At 42.5% G+C, this 16,575-nt stretch overlaps 2 protein-coding genes across 3 annotated transcripts; one reads left to right on the top strand and one right to left on the bottom strand.

Moving 5' to 3' along the window:
• Positions 1-220: 220 nt before the first annotated feature.
• On the top strand, positions 221-9,429 carry LOC125521330 (histone-lysine N-methyltransferase EZ1). The gene is made up of 16 exons (XM_048686387.1): positions 221-510; positions 1,130-1,260; positions 1,358-1,680; positions 1,803-1,964; positions 3,328-3,412; positions 3,533-3,682; positions 3,767-3,814; positions 3,883-3,951; positions 4,070-4,770; positions 5,586-5,721; positions 5,807-6,027; positions 6,664-6,795; positions 7,642-7,732; positions 8,513-8,560; positions 8,637-8,765; positions 8,918-9,429. Exons 2-16 carry the CDS (start codon positions 1,162-1,164, stop codon positions 9,185-9,187), a joined length of 2,664 nt encoding a protein of 887 aa, XP_048542344.1. The 5' UTR covers positions 221-510; positions 1,130-1,161; the 3' UTR covers positions 9,188-9,429.
• Positions 9,430-9,738: 309 nt separating this feature from the next.
• LOC125521331 (protein FAR1-RELATED SEQUENCE 9-like) lies at positions 9,739-15,060 on the bottom strand. Of its 2 annotated transcripts, XR_007289208.1 has the most exons (7): positions 14,675-15,060; positions 12,473-14,593; positions 12,267-12,397; positions 12,107-12,178; positions 10,498-10,570; positions 10,203-10,260; positions 9,739-10,160 (listed from the first exon to the last, which is right to left on the bottom strand). XR_007289208.1 is itself a non-coding variant. In XM_048686388.1 (6 exons), exons 2-5 carry the CDS (start codon positions 14,538-14,540, stop codon positions 10,508-10,510), a joined length of 2,334 nt encoding a protein of 777 aa, XP_048542345.1. In that variant the 5' UTR covers positions 14,541-14,593; positions 14,675-15,059; the 3' UTR covers positions 9,739-10,260; positions 10,498-10,507. The 2 variants fall into 2 exon arrangements, 1 of the variants encoding a protein (XP_048542345.1); XM_048686388.1 differs by having other exon boundaries at positions 9,739-10,260; positions 14,675-15,059.
• Between the last annotated feature and the right edge of the window lie 1,515 nt (positions 15,061-16,575).

The following is a 16,575-nucleotide window of genomic DNA, read 5'->3' as shown; positions in this document are numbered from 1 at the left end:
AAGCTTGGCTTTTGAAATTTATAAGCGCTACATTATGAAACGGAGAAAGTGTATGTTTTCTTCGATATAAAGGAAACGATTTTTAGTGGAGAGAGGGAGGGTGCGAAGAGAAGGATTATCCACGGCGGGCGGCGAGTGATCTGACCGGGTCATCAAAGCCCACCTGCTTTCCCCCCAGGTTTCCCTCGGCGCTGTCCCGCACCACCACCATTCTCTTCCCCCTCCCTCCCCGCATTTCAAAAACTAATCCCCTCTCCCCCCTCTCGTGACCTATCTCCCTGCTCCGAGTCTGACCTACCCTACCCTGCCCCCGCGACGACGATCCGCCATTCCCACCCAATGCGGCCACCGCGAGCCTCCTCCCCCTCCCCCTCCTCCGCTCTGCCCTAGAGCGGCCGCCGCACCCCCTCCTCCCCGGCCCGCGCCTCCGCCGCCGCCGCGGTTCCCGCCCCGCCTCGGCCCGTCCCTGCCGTCTCCGCCGCGTCCGCGACCGCCGACATTGGCTCTCAGGTACGCCCTTCCTTCCGGTCACGCGGCAGCTGCTTCCGCCCCGAAACAGGCCGCCGCTGCGCGCGCCGTGTAGATCCGCGCATGGCGCGGCGACGCGGAATGCGGCGCGGGTTGGGCGCCGCGTGGTTACGCTCCGACGGCCTGAAACGGGTGGCGGCTGAGTTCGCGCGTTTTATTCCGCGTTTCTCCCTTCTAGTAGGCATAGGAGTATTCACGAGCCACCCGTTGTGTTTTTTGTCATGGTCCACCCGTTCCGTTACTGAAGAACCGCTTCATTTATTTTCGAGTGCTGCCGTTTGGATATAGTACCCTAATAACCCGCAGAAATATTGGACGCTTATACATGACTGACAGTAAACTGGACGATGGTGCCTATTTATTGTAGATTTGTAGTAGTTTGTCTGTTCTCTATGGTGTGCAGTATCATTATGCGCTTACAGTTTGTGATCGCGATGCCATTTTATGCCTAACATTGTGCCTGAAAATGTTGAGACCAACTAATTAGTGGCACTCAAAAGTTGGTTGTCTTCTGGCTTCGATAATTTTACCCTTCAATCATACAGTTATGATATGATGAGTTTGTGTTATGCTTGTTATGCTAAAGTTACTACATGTGTAGGTTTACTCAAGAGTCAAGATAGTAAGGCTAATATGTCAGAAGAAGAAAGAAGTGAGGCCTCCCGGCACATTTTACGTGTTATTGACTCGTTGAAGAAGAAAGTTACAGCAGATCGTTTTACTTACATTAAGGTGCTTTGAGATCACACATTCTGTATTTCTCTCAGTACTTTTTGTTATCAGATGTTCATGTTGTTCTTTTCTTCTGATTGTTATATTTTTTTTCCAGAATAGGATAGAGGATAACAAGATAAAGCTCAGCCCCGTTACACAAAGCACTGGCAATTCTTCAAAAATCTGGCAAAGAAATACATCAAATAGCACTGACTCGAATCTGCTGACAAGTAGGCAAGATGATGTACTCTCTTCTGGGCCTCGTATTGTAGTATCCCCTGCTGACGAAGATGGTGTCAGTTCTGACGAAGAAAGCTCCTATGCCGCGTCAACTGTTATGTTGGGTGGAAATCTAGCTGCAAAGAATGTCACTAGGCCAATTAAACTACCAGAAGCACCAAAAATTCCGCCTTATACAACATGGACATTTTTGGACAGGTCTGTTTATAACCACATGCACTTCTCAACCTCCCCAAACCCCTGCTGCATGCAAATGAGTTTCCTTCAGTAAGGTCTCGTAGGGTTTCTTGAGACAAAACTTTTCTCGGGGTTTCATGCAGGAACCAGAGGATGACAGAAGACCAATCTGTACTTGGTCGACGAAGGATTTACTATGATGCAAATTGTGGTGAAGCTTTAATTTGCAGTGATAGTGAGGATGAAGCTGTTGAGGATGAAGAGGAGAAAAAGGAGTTCAAAGTTTCTGAAGACTGTCTTATTCGGTAAACAACTTGGGGCATTCCTTTGTTTTCTTTTGCATTATTTTGCCTTAGCTTTGGCTTAACTTCTGCACTTATTTGTGATTCACAGATGGGCTAGTTTTAATATCACAGTTCCTCAAATAAATGCTACCCCACTTACATTTCTTGGAAGAAATACATTTGTTGTATTTGTATTTTAATACGGGAACCACGCTACATTAGGATACAAGCAGCTTATGGTTTTAGGATACATAAGCAATTAATAGTTTCCTGAAAAAAATACGTTGCGCACAATTTACTTTTAAGTTAAAGGATTGTCTCATTTTTTCTCTTGAAACATAATACTCCATCCGTTCCTATTTTGGTGGTGTTTTTTTCTGTTGAAATTCCTATTTAGGAAGCACATTAGGAAGTCAGATGATTAGTTTTCGTGTCCAGTCCTCTCACTAATCTCTAATCGGCTCTTAACCCATTGATCTCCACAATCTATGGCCGTACTAAATACACCCAGAACACATGCCCGTTATCTTCTCTCGTTCCTCCCTTATCCACAATAAATACATGCAGGACAGCAGTAGTGCGCAAGGTTGATGTGTGAGATCAAGAGAGAAAAAACAGGAGCGAATCTGTTTGCAATTTTTGCAAGATAGCGTGTTATGAATACGAGAGCTGGGCGATGGTGCAGTTATGAGATGATGTGAACAAAGAGCTGGGGTTTGCGTGACGGTAAAATGACCAAAATCTTTGCGGGCACTCTGCGCTGGAAATCCTTGGTCTTGGCAAAATTGGAAACACAACGCCGAAAAGGGAATGTCGGGGGTACATCAAGAGTTGTAAAGTACTTCCTCCGTTCTTTTTTATAAGACGTTTCAGACAGCTGACATTGAATTGTTTTGGGTGCTGTCTGAACTGTCTAAAATGTCTTATAAAAGTGAACAGAGGGAGTATTTAACTAATATGAATATGAAGTATCACTAAGTAATTATTGTGGCCTGCATTGCTTCACTTTATTTTCGTCTAATAAAGAACTTGGATAATTCATTACCACTTTCGTGTCTTTCTTCTTCCTTTCTACCTAAGGTGAGACTGCAAAATGTTTAATTGGTTTGCATAATCGGACTAGACTAGCTTGGACCTCCAGAAAAGTAGGCTTATGTTACTTAAAATGGGCTGCATGCTTTGTTTCTAGTGTACTCTTCAAGGAACTTTAATGTGAAGTTTATGTTGTCCAACTATATTCTGCGTAGTCTGTTGATGAGTTTACACACCTTCTTTAACCTGGATAGACCAAAAATAGATTTAGGCTTCTGCTATACACCTTCTTCTCAATGGGTGATTTGATGACTATGTAATTAATTATGTTCCTCTGCTACTCTTATGTTAGGATGACAATTCAAGAATGTGGCATGTCTGATGCAGTGCTGGAAACCCTAGCTCGTTTTTTTGATAGGGCAGCTGGTGATATAAAGGCTAGTTTTCTGTTCATAATCATTCACATAATCTCAATAACATTTTGGCCATTTGGGCTTTTCCTTTTCCAGTTCACATTTTCGCTATTGACAATTAACACATATAGCCCTATTTTACAGGCCAGATATGAGATCCTAAATGGGGAGAAAACTGAGGGTTCTCTTAAAAAGGTTTCTGAACTTAATGCCAAAGTGGAAGATCTCTACCGTGATAAAGATTTGGATGCAGCATTGGATTCCTTTGACAATCTCTTCTGTCGCCGATGTCTAGTACGTTCATCTGTTAACCATCATATGCTTTCTGTAATGCCTCTGGTGTGCTGATGAATATTCTGCCCATCTTGATATTGGCAGGTTTTTGATTGCAAACTACATGGGTGTTCTCAAGATTTAGTATTTCCTGTAAGTTTTGAAGTTCAATGGTTATTTCCAAAATTGGGAGGTATTCTAATTTGTGTGTTCTCATACAGACAGAAAAGCAACCACCTTGGAACAGCATGGATGATGGTGTACCATGTGGTATTCATTGTTATAAACTGGTTTGTATTTTATGGTGTATGACTTCTGAAAATTGGCTTGTCTTGTCTGACAATTTGGATTTTGAAACATAAGCATGTGACTTGCATTGACATTGTTTTACAAACCACGTTTTTTCAGGCTCCTAAACCAGAGGCTACTACCACAGTTGATTCTGACATGCTTGACATAGAGGAGCCAACTCACTCATCCGATAATACAAGGAACCAGTTAAGCTCAAATAAGAAAAAACAGGGTTCTAGTGGTAAGAAAGCGAAATCCCAACAAAGTGAAGGCTCTTCAACCCAAAGGGTTGCCTCAGAAAGCAGTGACTCAGAAGGACATCCAATGAGCACTAAATCTCCACAACAATCATCTTGTCAATCAAAAGTCAAAATTAGCCCGAAAGGTGGAATCAGGAAAAGTACTAATAGAAGAATCGCCGAGCGGATTCTTATGAGTGTGAAGAAAGGACAAAGAGAAGTGGCACCATCAGATTCTAATTCTGGTGGATGCCTCTGGCCAAGGGACATGAAGCTTAGATCTGATACACGAAATGGACACAAGGATTCAGTTGCATCCCCACAACAGAATTCTCCAAGCACAAGAAGTTCTCGGAAGAAGGATGCGCCTCAAATGGAGAATAGTTTAGCTTCAGGGGAAGATCGTAATGATTCAACAGTGGAAACCAAGAACGAACATTCAGCAACAGATGGCCATGATAGTTCGATGATAGAAGATGTTGAGGAGAATATATGCAGGCAAGAAAATAATTGTAGATCCTGGAAGGTGATTGAACAAGGGCTTCTGGTGAAAGGTTTGGAGATTTTTGGAAGGAACAGGTTGGACCCTTATCCTGATCACCATCATTATATCAGTGGTTTCATTACCTTGCACTTGTTTATGTGTTGCTTACTACTCCCTCCGTCCCATAATATAAGATCTTATTACATCCAATATACTCATATATTGGATGTAATAAGATCTAATATTATGGGATGGAGGGAGTATCATACAACCAGTCAGGCAATTTTGTGTGTGTGGCTTTACATAACCTGTAAAACATTTTTCTGAACTGAGTAAAGGTTATATGTGAATTGTTTTAAACTCTGCCACTCGGAAGACTTTGACTATGGTTCCTCACTGAGTAGACAATTCATTCCTTTTACATATGGTATTCCCATCATTTCCTTTTGCATGCTGTTTTCTCACTATCTTACAAGCGCAGAGTACCAGGGATTGAAAAAAATGCTGGGGGAGGAAATGTTTATGATCTTTCTATGACTAAAAGTTGAGGCCATCTCCTCATAACTATATATTACAAACAGATTTTCCACTAATGACATTGTCTTCATAGTGTCAAGGCATATACTACCTATATTAATGGTTAAAGTTTTAAATGTGAACCACAAGGATCCCACCACCACTTAAATTTTTAGGCACTATTTTTTCTCCAAGGTGCAAACAATACTCAATTTTCCATGAAAATTGCAAGGGTACGACACTTTCATGTGTCTTTTGAATTGTTGCTGCTCACAGTGGGAGCACATGAATCTGGGAGCCAAATCGCTGCTCTCCTTTATCATTATTATAGTCATAAGTTTACCCTGTTTCCCAGAATTAATAGTCACACTGAATTCATATTTTTTTCATGCAGTTGTTTAATTGCTCGGAACCTTCTCTGTGGAATGAAAACATGCAGCGATGTTTTTCATTATATGAGTTATATTGAAAACAGCAGCGCATCTGGAACTCTTAGCAGGGGTGATTCCCTCGTCAAAGGATATATAAAGGTTTGGTTCACTCTACCCCTATGTTATTTTTTATTTTTCACCCAGGTGGTTTCTTATTTTCATGCTGCCAATGTTAACATCTCAGGGACATGAGTTGCGCGTGAGATCACGATTTATTAGAAGGCGAGGTAGAGTTCGTCGTTTGAAGTACACCTGGAAATCTGCAGGTTACCATTTTATAAGGAAAAGGATTACAGAAAGGAAAGATCAGCCTTGTCGGCAATATAATCCATGTGGTTGTCAATCATCATGTGGGAAACAGTGTCCATGTCTCGTAAATGGGACATGCTGTGAGAAATACTGTGGGTGAGTCGATTATTTTCCTTTACAACAACTTGCACAATTATAGCATAAGTTATATGCATCTGAAGTATATGTGCTTTTTTCTGTTTACTATGGAGTTCTTCTAGTTATTGACTACTGCCATTCTTTCCCACAGATCAACTTACCTTTTCATTTTGCTGGTATATATATTTTTCTTGGATTAATCCTGTCACATGTGAACTAAGAATGCTTGTCCTTCTGGATACTAATACAATTGCTCATGAAAACACTACTCTATATCTAGAAATATAGTTTGATTTCATATTCTATGAAATTGTTTAGTAGAATGATTGAATACTTTAGTGCTGAGTTGTTTTCTCGTTACTTTTTAGCACACCTAACTCTTTTTAGACAACACCCAAGCTAGTATTGGATTCAAACGAGATTTTTAAAGCTGTGTTGTACATGATTAACTCTCCGTAGAGAATAAAATCAGACTAATTTATGGTCATGGATACTTTGTCATTATTGCTTAGTTTGAGAAATTTCAGTTGTGAATGGAATCAAAACTATAAAAACACATAAAACAGACATGCAAACAATTTTGTATCCTCATCCTGCTGTCATAATGTAGCAATTGGTGCGAGTAACTGGAAGTTTATTCCCTTTGCATTTCAGGTGTCCGAAAATGTGCAAGAACCGTTTTCGAGGTTGTCATTGTGCTAAGAGCCAGTGTCGCAGTCGCCAGTGTCCATGCTTTGCTGCTGACAGGGAATGTGATCCTGACGTGTGCAGAAACTGCTGGGTCGGGTATGTATTTGCACAATCATATGAACCTTTGAGGGCATATGTAGTTAATTCACCAGTATCAATGTATAGAAAATTGCATCACCAGGACTTGTGTATTTTGTTCTTTGCACTTCTACAATCTCATCTGTAGCAGATTAGTTCATAATTCACCAAGTTTGCCTTCGAAAATTTCCATGATGCTTCTGTTTTACCACCTGATATTTGAGAATTAGTCATCCATTTGAAATTGCACACAGCGGCGCCAACAGAAGTAAATCTGCACGTTGTAAGTTGCTGCATCGCAAGTATGGGTGGTAATTCTGCAAAAGCTCAAATATATGTGTCACACAAGTATCTCATCTGTTCATGAAGAGCTTTGTTGGATGGTGAATCTATTATTAGAAGTGCACAAATACTCTTGCTTGATAACATTTTAGCATCTCAAGATACAGTTCTGCAGCTAAAAGCCTTAAACAAGGGGGTTGATAAATGATAAATTGATGATTTTAATTTTGTAGCCATCAGCTACAGTTGACAATCATCACACATAGTAATTTGACATGATTCACCCTGTTGTTAACACGCTTGATTGAATGCTTATGTGCGTGGTGCGCCAGTGCATTGTTAAAGGGTCTAAAACTTATCGGGTTTCCCATTGTTTATGCACGTACTATGTAAAATCATGGAACAGTATCTTGTTCACAATGGATGTTTCGTAGAACCCATAAAGTTGCAAGCTGTTCATGGACAATTTTATTAATGTTGAATCATGCTTTGCAAACTGTTCTAGCTTGAAATGTTGTCTCGTCTGTAATTATTGCGGAGTAAATCATCATTGCATTAAACTGTTCCATTTCTAACCTACAGGTGTGGTGATGGTTCACTGGGAGTTCCTAACCAAAGAGGCGATAATTATGAATGCCGGAACATGAAGCTACTTCTTAAACAACAACAAAGGGTAAAAAATTTACACTTCAGTTTATCACATGTTATGAACATCTTGGTTATATTTCTTCGAGTCGACTTGATTTGCTGATTTCTTTGGTTGGCACTGTCATCTACTCCCTCCGTTCCAAAATAGATGACTCAACTTTATACTAACTTTAGTACAAAATTAGTACAAAGTTGGGTCATCTATTTTGGAATGGAGGGAGTAACAGAATAAAGATAAGAACCACAGATTCTTTGTGTGCAAAATTGCAGGCTTAGATACCTGAACTGGTAGATGTGATTTAAACATGATTTAATTGTCTTCATCTCTTTGAGCTAGTTCTGATTACTGTTGAGGCTGGTATTGATATAGCAGTAATTTAGAACTTCTGAGCAGTGGCTCTTGTTTATGGTTAGTACCGAGCTAGTTATGAACCAATTAGGATATGATTTTGATTTAAATTGGGCGTTCTCTTAAGAGATTATTTTTACCATCAATTTAAGCAGGGCACATCATTTTTCTTCTGAAATGAAGGAAAAATAGAACAGGGAGGGCAATGCCAGCATTGCCACTCCTTACTGAAAAGGGCATTAGTTGTGATAAGCGACTGAATTGCAAAGCCGAATTCTTGTACACGACAGCCATTTTAATGTTCTCGTTGGACTTGATGTTGTGACACAACACATGAAATAGCTGGCAAAACACACGCTTCTCGATAAAAGACTTGATGTCCATTATAAGGCCTGGGTTCTGTTTTGAACAAATTGTTCTGTTCATGGTTTTGAATAGTCATTACTTTGTTTTCAGGTCTTGCTTGGGAGATCTGATGTTTCTGGCTGGGGAGCATTTCTCAAGGTAAGATTGCTCCGTCCATCTTCTCCATCGCTCTTCCCCTTTAATTCATCTTATTTATCTTTTCCATAATCTTCAGAATACTGTTAGCAAGCATGAGTATCTTGGCGAGTACACTGGGGAGCTTATCTCTCACAAGGAAGCAGACAAGCGTGGGAAGATATATGACCGTGAGAATTCGTCGTTCCTGTTCAACCTGAATAATGAGGTAGGTGTTCAAGGTTACCATCTACAGTCGTCTCAACATTCAGGGCTATATGTCGGACTGATCACTAGATATCCTTCTCAACTCTTCATTCAAAGCCTAGCATTTTACATCTGATCCGACCGCTGTTCCCTTACTCTACTCTTTGAATGCAGTTTGTTCTGGATGCCTTCAGAATGGGCGACAAGCTGAAGTTTGCCAACCACTCCCCTGACCCGAATTGCTATGCCAAGGTCATCATGGTAGCAGGCGATCACAGGGTAGGCATATTTGCCAAAGAGCGGATCGGTTCAGGCGAGGAGATCTTCTATGATTACCGCTACGAGCCTGACCGAGCCCCCGTGTGGGCTCGAAAGCCCGACGCTCCTGGAGCGAAAGACCCCGGGCAGCCTTCCAGCGGGCGGGCCAAGAAGCTCGCCCACTGAAGAGACATCCATCATTGGTTGATTCTTTTGTTCAGGGCCAGAATTGGGTAGTTGTTAGCATGCTGTTGTACCTTAACCTGACATTCATTCCTTGGCCCACTGTTGTTGTAGTGTCAGAAGTTGAGAACCCCATTTGTGTCGGAACCTGTGGATGGAACGTGAACGGTTTTTTAACCGCTATATGGTTGCTCCATGCCCAATGCAGCTGGGCTGCCTTTGGTGGTGTGTTTGCCCTCTCAAAAGTTCTTGTATGTGTGTTTTGTTTGATGTAGCCGCATGGGTTGATCATGGCACCACGACGCTATTGCGAGTGATGTGTTTGTTCGAGCAATGCCCACAGTTATTGATCACGACTCACTGGTTACTGAACATTCTAACTGACGAGTGGACATTCAGGCAATCAAGCGAGGAGCTGTGCTTGCCAATGGCAGTGCACATGTTGGCAAGAAGAGGAGGCCGCCTTGAGTGGCTGGTGCTCTGCATATACCAAGGGAAAATAGAAGATGCAACATACAAGGCCAGTTAAAATCACAATATGCAAGCGCCGTCCATCAAATATAGAACCAGCCTGAGAATCTTAATCATGTTAATCATGGTCTAAAACAATTTGGTAACAACACAAAGCACTCAAGGTCAGCTTGCAGAGATTGCCGAGGCCTCGCATTCCTCCTGCTCCAACTCGAGCAAGAAATGAAGAGCAATTTTGCTCTTGTTGAAAATTACACCATATTGCGTTTCTCGGCCAAGGGTTCCTGGACTCCATCCAGCGGTCCTGTTAATAGCTAATTAATGGCTACTCATGTACAATTACAACTTACATGCTATAATTGCCTACGCCCAAAAGGTCACACCGCAAATGGGATGCCTAATTAATCCTAGACTCCACCCTCGGTAGAAAAGAAATGGCACAGGACAGAATAGCCACTCCTCTCAAGAGCAGCATCGCTGGAACCATGATCCCTCTGTAACGGTTCGACAAAAGATCCACGCCCGGCGGTTGGTACTTGCAGGACTGGGTACTTGGCAGTAGCCATCTCCAACAAAAAATTGTAAAGAAACACATCTAGCAGACCCTGGAAGTTAAGAGCAACAACAGATCAGTGTAGAAATTTCAAACTGCAATATGGGTTACGCCTCTTGTGTGTAGTAGGGGTTTGAACCCTTGCTAACACAGGATTCAAATCTAGCTTATGATGCTCAAGGTATTCAAGAAAAGCGAGATACAAGCCTGGTCCTACCATCCTGGTTCTGTGCAGAGTGGCAGAAGCAATATTGCTAATCAAGTTACTGAACTGAAAAAAATTGTATACCTTGTGTCCTTTAGATGTTCTTCGCGCCGCCGAAATTTGAATTAGGACGCACCGCGGCATATGCTGACAAATCCTGTTGGTCATAAGTGCACAAGAAGCCAAGAGCCTTTCAGCATTTTTTATTAACGCTGTCTGTAATGGCAGTGGAATCGTAAACCCATCTACCAAGTTAAGAGATGGTACAAGTGCTACGGGCTCTAATACCAGAAAATAGAAAATAGTATGGCATACTTGTCGACGTCCTGAAGGTTTGCTCAGTTCAGTCTACAAAAGTACAGAGTCATGTATTGGTAATTGCATTGGAGCTCCAGGTGGTCCATGCATCTATATCCTCACCCTGCACTATCCTTGGGATCGTATGCTACTTTATGTATTCCACCCATATATACTTCCCTGTACCAATTTATTACAAGCTAGTATGTTTTGTACCATGGTACACAGACTTGTCCCACCAGCCAGAAATCACCTATTTTGTTCCAACCACCAAACAACCGTACGCACAGTTCCTTTTCATCACCACCACTCCCCTTCTCCAGAGTCAGACGCCATCTTGATCTAAAAACCTACACTTTCTTTGGCTCCAACCAAGGTCCATCACCATGTCCGCATCGTTATCACCAGGTCCAACCAAGGTCCCTCTGCTCTACATGGCTGGGTGGTGTGCACCAATATATTACCAATCTGCTTTGAAGAACCTGGATCCATCAGAATATGAGGGTGGGGAGCAGGATGGAGTTTGTTTCTAATGGAGGCAGTAACGGGGAAGATGAACAGTGATAGAGCTCGCGCGAGACCAGCCCTATATGGAGGGTTACAGGGATGGGTAACTTAGGCATTTCTTTGATTATTGCATGATAGATGACATAGATAACAGTTTGGGAATTTAATTTTTCCTGTTCGTACTAAATCAGCGACAACTAATATGGAACAGAGGGAGTACTAAACAGTGACGCATTAATTGACTATCCTTCCATCTATGATGTATTACTTACGGCCTGTTTGGTTCCAATAAGTCACCTGACTTATAAGTCAGGTGACTTAAAACCAGTGACTTATAAGTCATGCCCGTTTGGTTGTCACCTGACTTATAAGTCACCTGACCACACCTTTCCACCTTGTTTTTTATGTAAAGGTGATGGGACCCACGCAAAAGGGGGTGACTTATAAGTTTTAAGTTGGGGTGGAGCAACTTATGACTTATAAGTTGGGGTGACTTATAAGTTGGGTCCGTTTGGCAAAATAAGTCACTTTTTTCACTTTTCGACTTATAAGTTGGTGACTTATTTGGAACCAAACAGGGCCTTAGTGGGTGTATGCATCTGGTATGTCAGTTAGAGTGAATTTTGTAGCATTTACTACAACAATCCCGAGGGATTACGTCTGGACCTGATTACGGCTTCTCCGACTCCCGTGAGCCAAAATCTGCGTCTGTCATGTACTTATGTATATTTCCCTCGAACATGTACTTATGTATAGAAGCATTGTTCGAATTTATTGTCACAAAATTTCTATTTATGAGTTCCAAAGTGCTGTTTGGTAATAATGCTAATGCACAGTGGAATAACAGACAAAACAAATTTTGCTCAGGCCAATCTGCCAACCAGAATACCTGTGGTGCACAAACAGGCATTGTATTCGGATGCATGAAGATCTGGTTTGGTTGCATAGGAGTTGGAAAAACCTGCAAAACATGAACCATGCTGGTATGAGATCAGTTAAATCTTAAATGCCAGAAGGAAAGATAATATTTCGTACATATTTATGTGTACCTGATAGTAATATGATCTTCCAATGGTTGCATTACCATTTGCATCTTGTGCAGATTGAAACTGCTGCTCACTAGTTTGGGCGGTTAGTACTGGAGCAGCCGAGGAAGATGCCAGGGCTTGCTTTGCTTTTTCTGCACAGTGGCGTATTTTTTTAATGCAAAAAGGATGTTTTAAAAGCACGAGGAGACTTGAGAGTTGTTACTTACTGGTGCTTGGTCCTTTAGGTATTTTCTTCTTCTTCTTCTCCCTTGTACTGGCGTCTTTGGCAGATTGAGCGTGCAGATTTCTCATTTCGAAGAACACTTCAAGTGCCTTCTCTCCTGTTTCAAGGGAGTCCCAGAGTATCTTTCTTGCTTCTTCCAGTTCCTGGCTCTTCAATGCAAGGTTATACGCATACTGCATTGCGCGATTGCGATACGCAAGTTCAGCCTCGGTACATTCTTGTTGTGTTGAATCTTCTTGACTGAGATTATACATGCTTCTCCTGGCATCTTTTGTCCATCGTTTCAAGATGTACTTTTCAGGAACCATATCCACATTCTGCAGGCTGAAGGCTTTCAGAGCATGAGAACAAAGAAGGCCCATCCTTTCAAACTTTCCGCAACCACAAGAGATTTCCATTGTGGATGTATCAAGAAGAACAGTCCACATTTTTGAACCCCTGCCCTGCATTGTTATTTCAAACCTCAATAAGCTTCCACCACAGGAATTTTCATGACATGAAGTTGCTCCACATCCATCCAGAAATTCAGCCTCAAATAACTTGTACATCCTATGTGTATAAGATTCCGCAGCCTGCTTCAGAACTGTACTGTGCTTGATTGCACGAACTGGAGCAGTTTGGCTGCAGCGAAAATCCTCTTCTGACTCATTTCTACGTAGTGTTTTCACAACCTTTTCCAGCAAGAGAGCAAATCTTGTTATAGAAGTAGATTCATCAGCAACTCCAGTGAGGATATTGTTTGAGACTTCTCCCCACTGGGATGAATTGATCCCACCATCAAAAGTATCTTTGTTAAATACCGAGCACCATCTGTTATGAAACTTATAAAGGCCATTAAGCCAATCATTATCCTGTAGTTTGTATTCATCAAGCATAGCATCCCAAGATTCCTGAAGCTCCATTTCTGTGTCACATCCTTGCATGCACTTCATAAACATATTTTGAAATGCTTGAGAAGTATTTACAGTGCCTAAATGAGACTGTGCATTCTTCAGAATATGCCAGTAGGAGAAGCAATGCTGCGTGTTAGGAAACACCTGCTCGGCTGCCTGCATAATAGCCTCATCCTGGTCAGTGAAAATCGATTTTGGTGATCGGCCACCCATTGACTCCAAAAATGATTTAAATAGCCAAACATAGGAAGCTGTGGAGTCATCTAACAGGAATGCGAATCCAAAAACAACATTGTGCCAATGGTGGTTAACTCCAACAAAAGGGGCACATATCAGGCTATATTTATTTGTGCGGTAGGTTGTGTCAAATATAACAGCATCTCCAAAGCAATCATAATCACTTCTACTTTTACCATCCCTGAAGAAGAAGTTAGTCATGCGGCCTTCTTGATCAACTTGGACATCCCAATAGAACATTCCTTCCTCGTTGGTTCTACGCTTGAAGTAGCTTACAAGGCTTTGGCTGTCTCCTGCCCCAATTAGCGTTATATTCTGCACGTTGTCATGATTGTAGCAATCCCTTGTAGTGTAGCCTGGAGGCTCACTAATATCACCCACGGTCCTATCAGAGGAACCATTCCCTGCATGTGATTCAGCAGATTCTGCTGGATCTATAACACCTGATTTTCCAACAGCAAATGACTTTGCGGATCTCAACAGATGCCTCTCCCCAGGTTTAGCCAACTGGTGATTGTGCAGGGGAACAAAGCGTATGACGGTCCAACGCCCTTTCTCATCGACTCTAAAGCGGACCATCGCCTTGCAATTCGTTCTTGTGTCTGGCCGGTTGAAATTCGCTTCTGTGACAGGCTCGTCGTATTTAAGCCCTTCCTTTGAGCAATAGTAATCTTTTGTCCGGATGTCCCTGGTACCAATGAAGTAGGACTGCTTGCCCTTCCGGACACTAAAACCGATTCGATGTCCATAGTCGCAGTACAGCTTGTATGCCTCTTCCTCGCTGTGGACCATGCAACCGATAAGCTCCTCGGTCGCCTCCTTGCGGCTCAAGGCATTTCGATGGTCTTCCCCCTTCTTTCCTACCTCACCATTTTTCCTCATTCGAAGCAATTCCTCTTGAGAGCCCGGTATGCTATCCATTTCTACTCAAGCAGTTCCACCAGCCTTCATGTGAACAGCATCAGGGACCGGATCTACATGGTAATTTGTGAAGGTTATTACTAATAAGTTTGAGTTTGAGCAATCTAATCACCTGGATGTGTGAAAGCTCATACCTCAAAACCAAACGTGCGAGACTGCGGACGGGGCGGAGATAGCAGGGACGCCGCGAGGTAGAGCGCAAGAGGCAATCTCGGCGACGCGCGTGAGAGGCGGATGCGTCGGCGGAGGCGGTCACGCTAAGCTACGGCGCACGGCGGCAGCGCTAGGGCACAGCGGGGTCGGGTTGGAGCTTGAGCACGCGCGAGATAGCTCGTGAGAGGAAGAGGAGATGCTGCGGGATGGCGGAGAGGAGAAGCCTAGCTGCGGAGCTCACGGGCGACCGCCGGCGGGCCTCGCCGGAGCCCAGCGACGGGGGCGGGGGTTGGTCGTGCGGTGTACGGCCGAGATGGTGGAACGGGTCTAAGGAAAGCGGCGCTGGCGTTGCCTGGACCCGGTGTTGGAGTCCTGTAAGTGAACCGGGGTAAATGGGCCGGAGACGAGGTGTAGTGGGTGTGGCCGTATCAATGAAGCCCGTCTTTCGTGTTTAACGGAGACCTATCTGCCGCTCACAGCGGCAAGATAGTCGAGGTAGCGCACATGGCGCTCGCCTTCTCAGCTGCTGTGTCTTCCTCCGCTAAAAAAGTGTTCTTTTCTTTTTTGCGAGGGTTCTGTGTCTTCCTTACCTGCCGTACTTCTTCTTTTGATTTCAGGAAAGGCCATTCGACGTATTTTATTGATTCTCAAACACAGTTACATCATTATGAGCTTAGCATAAAAAGCTAGAGGGGTCATCGTCCCAAATACAATCGATATGATCACTAAAAGGCCTAGCTAACTCATGAGCAACCTCATTGGCCTCCCGATTACAATGTTCGAAGGTGATCTCTCTCAAACCACTTGCAAGAATTCTGCAATCATCAAATATAGCTGCAGGTGAGGTGGCCGAGAAACCACCATCCTTCATAATCTCAATTACCTGATAATTAATTATCAGATTGGATAATGATTTTGCTGCATCCTAGAAACCGAGCCAAACTCAGCCCTTCCCGTAATGCATAGGCTTCCTTCATAAATTGATCAGCAACAAAGTGGATCTCCTTACTCTTTTGGTTCTTCTATACTTTCATTTTCATGGATAAAAATGTTGAAGTGGATAGTTTAATAAATTCTTTCTTTTTTAGATCTTGGTCAGCATGTTTGGCTAGTTGAGCCTCATTGATCATTAAAGTGCAACATAGTCCCCTAAAGAAAATCTGCTCATTTGGTTTTCCAATGATTTTCTCCCCCCCCCCCTGCTTTCCTTTGGTTTTCTCATAGAATGTAAATATTTTTTATTACATGAAAGAAATGTGCGAATATTATTAAAATTTATTTTTAAATAATTCATAATTTATTTGAAAAATGTTCATCGTGTGGAAAGTGTTAACCACGTATTTTACAAAAAATTTTATTATATTTTAAAAAATAATTCACCGTGAATTAAAATAAATCATTGTATGTGTGAGAAAATGTTCATCAAGTATTTGAGAAACAAATGTTCATACACAAACATGTATTTTCACTAAAAAAATCGCAAGAAAACCAAAAGAAAACAAAAAAAAAACGGTTGAACAAAAAAAAAGGAGAAACAAACAAAACTTGTTGCCAAATCCCTCTTGGTGTGCCGGCCCATCAGACAACCCCTATCACCATCTACGCTGCAAGAGTTTGCCGGAACCAGAATGGTACATATCTTGGGTCATCTGCGATCACCTTCAGTGGTATAACTGAAGCTTTTATACCCAAGTCTCTAGCCGTCCGGGAAGCTCAGGCCCTGTCTAAAGACTTAATGGTCAAGTGCTTGTTTATCGCATTAGACTGGCAGGCAGTAGTAAAGGATATGTCCGAAAGGTATGTTGTAACGCCCCAAGACCGGAGTTTCAGATGCCTTTCAGGGTTTCTGGGTGTTTGTCGTGTGAGTTGTTGGTTTATTGCA

This window comes from Triticum urartu, chromosome 7 (genome assembly GCF_003073215.2).
Source record: "Triticum urartu cultivar G1812 chromosome 7, Tu2.1, whole genome shotgun sequence".
Classification (NCBI taxonomy): domain Eukaryota; kingdom Viridiplantae; phylum Streptophyta; class Magnoliopsida; order Poales; family Poaceae; genus Triticum; species Triticum urartu.
The sequence above is the reverse complement of the archived record's forward strand: the minus strand, read 5'-3'. Positions and strand labels throughout refer to the sequence as shown.